Below are 8256 nucleotides of genomic sequence, written 5' to 3'. Positions count from 1 at the left end.
GGGCAGATATTTGTCATAAATGTTCTCATCTGGGATTTCAAATCTCCCAAGGTAAGAAGTGCCCCCAGAGAAGTATCATTTCCACATGTTGAGCATGCATATGGTCAGATATGCTATGTGAAACATAATAAAATCATGTAAATAAAGTAGATCACATATATCAAGTTGCACATTTTTAAAACTAATTTATGAGGTACAAGGGAAAGCTGAAAAGGTGCAAGAGATAAACTTACCTATTGTTAACCCCAGGGCTTTGTAATTGTACTTTTCAAACATGTATGACTGCATTTAACCTTTTTTTCTCCAGACAAAATTTACCAGGGCAAATATTCCATGCATTGACCTATCAGTGTATCTTAACAGTGTTTAAACCCAGACGTGTGCAGCTGGAAGTTTAATTTAGCCTTACATCTGTTTCATTAAGTTTAGTCAATGCATGGCAATACTTCTGTTCACTCTAAACTGAAAATACTATTTTCTCACAGGTCACAACACAGTCAGTGGGTGATAATGTTATTTGGTCATTCAATTTGTGCAGCTGCAGTATTTCACAATGATGCTTCATAGGTCTGCTGTAAGAGAAATCTTCTCTTGGACCTTTACTGCAGAGTATGCTCCATTGTTGAATTGATTCAAACAAAGGAATTACAATGCTAATCAGCCCAATTATCCCCCTTTAACTTCATGTATACAGTGCATCCTACAGGTTCTTTCAGAGCTACTGTGACCTACCTAGGAATCCACTCCAACAAATCTTTAATCTTGTCCTTACCTATATAGTCCCATGATTCTTATTCAATATTTTTGAAGGAGGTGGAAATTTGGGGGCCAACAAGCAGCTCATTATCAGAATGAAAATATGTGGCAGTGCATGCATATTAATACTGCAGAAAAGCATTTTCAAAGCAATCACTCAATATGGAGGATTTAAGAATCTGCTTCCTTCTTACCTCCTGAAGAGAATTATATATATATATATATATATATATATATTTACTAAATATATATATATTTAGTAAAAGCTAAGTTACATGCCACAATATAATTCTTTCTGTACAGTAACTACATCTAAATTATACATGTTCATAGAACAATTACAAATTACAAGTATTACATTTTCTACTTGTGTAATTATGCTGCACTTCAAGTTTTTCTATCTCAAAGCCACTCAGAATTTTCTGGGAGAGGAAGGTGGTGGTACCACAGGGGACCCTGTGGGCAGTTTTCAGGGCACTACTACGTTGTTACCATCTAAGACACCTTCGTAGACTGGGTTTGTTTGCTGCCTATCCATGTACTGGCTATTGTATCATCTTTCTGGAGCTGTGGCCCAGGGTTCAGTCTGAGTGAAAGCACCAGTAAATTTAGAAGAAAATTAAGTAAGAGGGTGGTATAAAATAGGAACTTTTTCTGCTTTATTGAGTCTCCTTTATGCTAAAATTGTAACAGTTCTCTAGACTTATAATAATTTTTAATCTATCTTTTAAATTTTAAAAAATAATTGTAGTGCTTCTGGGGGAAAACAAACAAACAAAAAAAACGTGGCTCAGGGTGTCTGGAAGAACACAGGTTAGTAGGACCTATTGCAGGAGGACCCCACAAATTTCTGCTTCACTCATAATCCTGCTAACCTTGTAGAGCCAAACCCAGAGATGGTGTAGGCCACTGTATCCATTCTAAATGATATATTCCATATTCTTTTCTCAAAAATATTCACTGCTTGGGACCCAAGAGTTGGTTAAATCCATGTCAAAATTATGGTACTTCCTAAGAAAGTAATTTTTCCATCAATTTAGCCAGTTCTATTAATTTCAATACTGTTTCACCATACCTCACTATTACTTGATTTCACATAGAGTTAACTTTTAATTAACACAGTTATGAAGAAAATTAATCTGTCAGATTAATGTTTTCCAGGTTATCTAAAAGCACTATTACCATTAATCTGTTAACTTCCAGAAGCTGCAATGAAACATTCGTTTAGCAGCTAATATTTTTTTCTTCCTAGACTAATAGCATCCCATATACTTTACATTTCTCACCTCTTTGCCTTGTGGTGTTGGGTGATTTCTGTTTTAAAAACATTTCATACACACACACTTAGCCTTTGCTGCTCCTTAACTTTAGCCTCACAGATGATGAAGTTTTTTTTTTCAATGCTGTATAACATCATCAAACGTATATGTCCCCCTCAATATACTCTAGATAATTCTGTGAAAGTAAATGCCAAATACACATTCTTTCTGTTTTGAAATAACCTTATAGTTTCAAAGATTTGTGATAAACAAGTTGTCTTTCTAAACAAAGAAGACATTTTGTTTGATGAAATATTTGACCTTAGTTTTCTAAGATACCCCAAAGTGAAAATTTTCTGAAAACAGACGAACAGCATATATTTACTGCAGATATCAATCTGTTTTGAGAATAATGACATTTATAGCAGGTTTTTATTTTTTTTCCCAGACATGTTAGTTGCCGGTATTGTAGACTGACATAAGTAAATCATCTATCCAAAACAAAGGCTGAAGGGCCAAGAAACTGTTCCTGACACAACAGTTAACTTGACCAAAATTGTTTTGTGTAGATTTGTTAGTACATGATATCTTCTGCTGTAACATTCACTTCTTCTGTTTTAGTCTTAATTTTAGGGAAATGAATCCCACTAATGGCTATTAGCAGCAAATTCACTGCATGTGATGTGGCACTTGCCACACAAATCCAAAAACAGTCTTCAAAACGTTCTTCTAAGATAACAAACCGAAAGATATTTTCCTGAAAATTGGCAATTCTTTCTGTGAGGTGATGAAGTTTCACAGCAGCCATGAAGCTGGTGACTGCAAGTACTACAAATCCACCTGCAATAAAATGAAATAAATATTCACTGTAATCAAATCAAAACAAGACATATTTTTGTTGTGCTTCAAAAGACTTATTGAATACATCAGTGAGCATTATACAGAGTAGGGATAAACAAAGGCATGGCTTAAACACATTCAAAATGCTTCAGCTTAATTCTATGGGCAAACATACTTTTATCTGTGACATAAAGCCTAAAGCTGGCATTCATAGCTCCTGTTAATGTCAACTAGATGCAATAAGCCAAGATGCCACCTGGAAGTTCTGTTTTGAGAGGTGTGAATTCACCGCCAACTTCATTTTATTCACAAGTACAATGTGAGTACAAGTCAAAGAGGTATTTAGTAAGGCAGAAGAAGGGACTTATGTCATTTTCTATGAATGTGACTAGAGAAACACTGGAAAATTACTTTACCTGCAAGGAAGTTCCAGAGGCATGCTCCTGCTGGACCGTTAATAGCCCGGTAAGGAACTTTTATTGCGTTAAGAATGCAGAATCCAAAACTGACCAGAGAAAAGAAAATGGCCACACAGAGGAATATTATGATCATCACATGCAGACCTGTATTCAACTTTTTCACCATGTGGGGGAAAACTGTCAAGAAAAAATAAATTGACTATTCAGTGTATAGGTTTTCTTGATGATAGTATACATCACACTGTGCTGGTGCTTCAAATTCTACTTATATTTAAGGAAGACTATTTTTTATGGAGATGTAGAATTCAGCTAGTTGCACACACCTCAGTTCCTGATACTTTATTCTTCAGTGCATCAGACAAACCAAGGATATTCTGCTACAGGAATAATCCTCTACACAAGATCTGTGAATAAGGATTTAGGCTTAAGTCCTGTTTATTTAGCTAGTGGTGTTAATGTCTTTATCTCTGCTGCTGTATTGTCTGCTACATACTTTCCTGTCTCTTTTTCACCTTTGTTCTCTGTACCAAACTCCTGGTTTTGAGCTTCTTATTCCTGTCTCATGCTTTTAATCTCATCCATTTGGAGTCTGATAGTCTCCATTTCCTTGTTCAGCCCCTTGCTGCCTAAAATAGTATCACTTTTTTCTGTGTTTATTTTCTCATGTTATTCTTTTTTTTTCCCCTAATCCTCTCTTTACTGCTGGCTCCAGTGAGATCTGCCCTGTTTTTGTACATCCCACACGTCTGCCCTATAGGATTCCCTTCTTGGTTTCTCATCTAGTGTTTATGGCCCCTTTATGCTTTTCTGGGCATCTGGCAGTGTTTTAGCTACAGATGTAGGAAGCTTGTAAAGTATTGCAGTCAGGTGGGCTTTAGGTGAAATGCTCCCATGTTTTGCTACAGGCACAAGCTCTCCCTCATCAGCCTGTTGCTCACTTGTCTCTAGAGAACAGTAATATTCTTGGTTCTGTCTTCACAGACACAATTCCTTTGTAGGAGGGCCAGATTGGCCAGCAGCAGGAAATGTACACCTAAGTGTTTAGTTTATCCTGCTGCCCTGTAGTAACAGAATCAGAAGAAATGTGAGTAGGGAATTGTAAGTGACATGCTGACTGACAGGAAAGAGAGAGGCTGATTGAGACAAACCCTAAATACAAGATGATCAAGAGGAGACCTTCAGCTAGCATAGCACTGCACATTCATACATATTTTGATGAACTCACTACCTAATTACTAAAAAGTTACTACAAAGAGGGTTCACTATGTTATAAACAAATAAATAAATTCCTACTTGTGCTGCATAACTGACAAAAAACTCCAAAGTTCAAACAAGCCACCTAAAAAGTGGGCAGCAATACTTGGTAGAGGTCACCATGAACTTCAGGCATATAATTTGAGCATGACATGACAGAATTAGAGTATAATCTGTGGAAAAAATCATACTGTACAAATCCCATATAAAACTGATGTGATTCAACAGATCTACCATTTCAGTAGCTCATTCTTGAGTTGTAATTGGGCCAGGTGCACAGAAGAGCTGCAGAGACTCTGACAAGAAGAAATGAGGGGAGTAACTAAGAATCAGAAGTATGTATGAGAAATGGGAATCCAAAATCTAGGTTGCTTTCTGACTGGAAAATAACTGGGAGTGTAACAAAAAAGCACATGGGAATTAAGCCTCCTTACAAACCATCAGAGATTTTAGGGTAGTTGTAAGGATTATTTAGCCTCTTTTCTGAGTTTCACAGCCAAGTCCCAATGATTGCCCAGTGAGTCTGGCTTAGTACACAGAAATAAGAATCAATGAGAAGGATATTGCCATGGGATCTCCTGACACAATCCAGCAGTGTTTGCTATGCACAGGCAAAATGTGTGGCTTCCCCAGCTTCTTCTCAGGCTTGACTCAATTGTCAAAACAGAAGCATCTTATGCCAACTTAGGTGCCTTAGGACCATCATAACAACCCCATAGGTGTCATGTACATGCTGCACTATAGATGGGACACTTCCAGAAGCTGCAGCTGGAGGCCAGATGATACATTTTGAGGAGTACAAAAGGGCAGTGGACACCTATTATGGCAATTGATTCACACTGTCACTGTCCCAGCTAAAAGGGAGTGTGCCAGCCATAAGTCTACTCTAGTGAATGTTAACAGAGTGAAAGTAAAGTTATTTACAATAGCAGTAAATTATTGCAATTTGGAATTCTGAGGTGTCAGAGGCACTGCAATACTGCACCATATGATACGTTAGGTTTGTCTTGATCTATGGTGCCAGTGAAGTCCATTTATATTATCACACTCCCCATGAAAACTCTCACCATTCTTCAGAATGTTTTCTCAGAAAGTTCAGAATGCTTGGAGATTAAGGGGGACATTCAAACAAAAAAAAAAAGGTCAAGTCATACCCAGAACCCCCAGTCCTGCTCACCCTTGTGCAAAAGTAACAGCCTTGTGTACTGTTTGAAACCAGTATTGTGAAAATATCAAACTCAATAGAGTTCTTAAAATTTTTAAAAGGGAAAATCTCTGAAACACTTGTTGACCAAAATGCAGATTTGTGCCTACTACACTTAATGTTTTACAGTTCTAACAGAGAATTATTATTAACTTCAGCAAGAAGTCTTGTCTAAGGAGTGCCAGCTCATGTCCTCCAATTGCATATCGATGTACTCCAGAGTGACTGTGGAACATTAAGCCTTCCTCTTAGGTTGCACAGTAAAAAAATCAGAAAGTTCATTAAATAGTCCAGAAAGTTGTACAGAGTTTTAAAGGAGATTGGCTATTTTTTTCTCATTCTCTCAGCCAGGGTAGGGTGAAAGAACTGGGACTGAATGAGCATGACTGCTATATCCATGACATGAAGTCACAGTTTCAATCAGAGCATGAGCAATAATGTGGTTACTGTAAAAGTGACCAGTCCAAATTCATCCAGTTTTTCAACTGGTCATGCTAATATAAGTTGAGGTTACTCTGGTTCTTTTCTTCATTCCCTCTGAAATCTCACAGCCACACTTGCCTTCAAGTTTTTATAGAAATGCTTGTGTGGTTGTGTAGTCAGACACGATCATATAGGAAAACAAATATTTATTTTTATAGTTTAAATTTTTGGCCAGTTTAACTTCTGAACTACCTCACCTCAACTACTAGAGCCATTGCAAAGGATGGGACAGGACAGCATTGTGGTGGGCCAGGGAGAGGGTGACTGCAACAGCTTCAACTCATATTGGATTTAGTTTCAGTAAATCTGTACACTGAACTAAAAAAAATCTTCAAAGCAAATTAGCATTTTCACTACAGAACAGAAAAAGTGAAATTTGGAAATCCAGCATACAGCTTGGTGCTCTCAAGAACTCAACAAATTTTTTTTTTTGTTAAAAGGAATAAATTTAGAAGAGTTTCTACATTTGTTAAGAGTTCAGCAATTTTTTGTCTCCTAATTTAATAGAAAAGAGGGTTAAGAATTTCAACATGTTAATAAAGTTAGCAATATGTGCTATGGTAGACATATACATTAGGATAGCCAGAGAAATACAGAAATGTGTCCATCTAAATAAATCTCTGCTTTTTAAAGGGAAAAAACTCAGAAGAGTTCAACAGAGAAGGCAAAGACAGAGATAGCAGAGCAAAACTTGGCATAGGAAAAAGTCAGTCAAGGGGAAAGTATGATTTACATCTCTAAATGACTTTCATCCCCTTCACAGGGCTAAAAGGAAACTCTCCATCTTGCCCTAGGGATTTTTTTTCCCCAACTTGATTCCAGGATTACAGAATATAACTGTAGCAAAAAGCATTCCTGATAAAGAAATTTTATATTCAGACTCAAAACATCAAATCATAAAGACTGCATATTTATTTAATAACAATAATTTGCATTCTAAAGTTCTGTAAACAAAAAGAATAAAGTACTAAATTTGAACTAGACATTATACTAAATATTTAAGTAAAATTGTACTTACTTGTGAATTTGGAACGCCGCCCGCCCAAGCCACATTGGCGTATTTTGCCGCCCCGAAATAGTCCATAGTAAATTTCTCCAATGAACTTGATCAGCTCTGGATCTGTGGCATTGACCAAATCAGCCCCTGTTTTGCAAAGGATCTTTCCAGTCATCCACTTTGGGGTCCCCATTGCAACAACAATCAAGATAAAAGACACAAAACTTACTAGAGAAGCCAAAGCAAATAATGTCTTTTTAAAGCAGCCAGGCATCCTAGTGCTTTCAAGGGATCATCTCCAAGCCCTCTCTGCAGTAGTCAGATGTATTTCCCATTTTTTATCATGCTCCAAAATCCACAGCGGAATACCAGGCATTTCAAAATACTTCTCTTTGTATTTTGAAGGTCCAGCAGTTAATCTGTATAGTTAAAAATCAAGGCAAAAAATACATTTTGCTGCAGCAACATCCTGAAATGGTTGCAAGTAACGTTTTCATTACATTGTAGTGCGGTGATGCTTCTTTCTGAAGCAAGTAATCCTATCTCTATGGCCTGTCTAATATTTCCCTTGGGGCTTAATTGTCCTGCTCAAATGACATCAGCCTCTCTGAAGAAAATTTGGAGAAGAATCCAGCTTCTTAGAATATTTTAAAAAGTGGGTAAATATCTGTGTGCAAAGAACAAAACATTAAAACGGCGTAATTTGTCTGAAGGATTCTGCTGTCGCCTCAGCCATGCTGAGCTTCCCGGCGCTTGCTCCCACCCAGCCTCTAAATGTCACTGCAGGCAGAGCTATCTGAGGGACAGAAATGACGGGTCTGGAATCTTCTGAACTACAACGGGGCGCACGAAGCCCCTCGCAGCCTGGTATGGTAGCCTGGCCAGCCGTACCATAGCCCAAGGCACTCATGAGGTATAGCTCAAGCGACAGGTGCGATCCATGAGCACTAAAGAAAACCGGCCGTAATTGCCCGCACTTCTACGGTTACTGCTACCCGAGTTCTGGGGGACCTTCGGAGCCACTAATTAATTAATTAGCTTACA

The 8256-nt window shown here is 37.6% G+C and overlaps 1 protein-coding gene across 1 annotated transcript; it reads right to left on the bottom strand.

Annotated features, from left to right (window-relative positions):
- Positions 1-1393: 1393 nt before the first annotated feature.
- CLRN2 (clarin 2) lies at positions 1394-8255 on the bottom strand. Its single transcript, XM_023925455.2, has 4 exons — positions 8104-8255; positions 7234-7631; positions 3272-3451; positions 1394-2855 (listed from the first exon to the last, which is right to left on the bottom strand). The coding sequence occupies exons 2-4, from the start codon at positions 7484-7486 to the stop codon at positions 2590-2592; spliced, it is 699 nt and encodes a 232-aa protein (XP_023781223.2). The 5' UTR covers positions 7487-7631; positions 8104-8255; the 3' UTR covers positions 1394-2589.
- Position 8256: the final 1 nt, after the last annotated feature.

Source organism: Cyanistes caeruleus, chromosome 5, assembly GCF_971803275.1.
Source record: "Cyanistes caeruleus chromosome 5, bCyaCae1.hap1.1, whole genome shotgun sequence".
Taxonomy (NCBI): domain Eukaryota; kingdom Metazoa; phylum Chordata; class Aves; order Passeriformes; family Paridae; genus Cyanistes; species Cyanistes caeruleus.
Note: the sequence above shows the minus strand (reverse complement) of the source record. Positions and strands in the feature narration are given on the sequence as shown.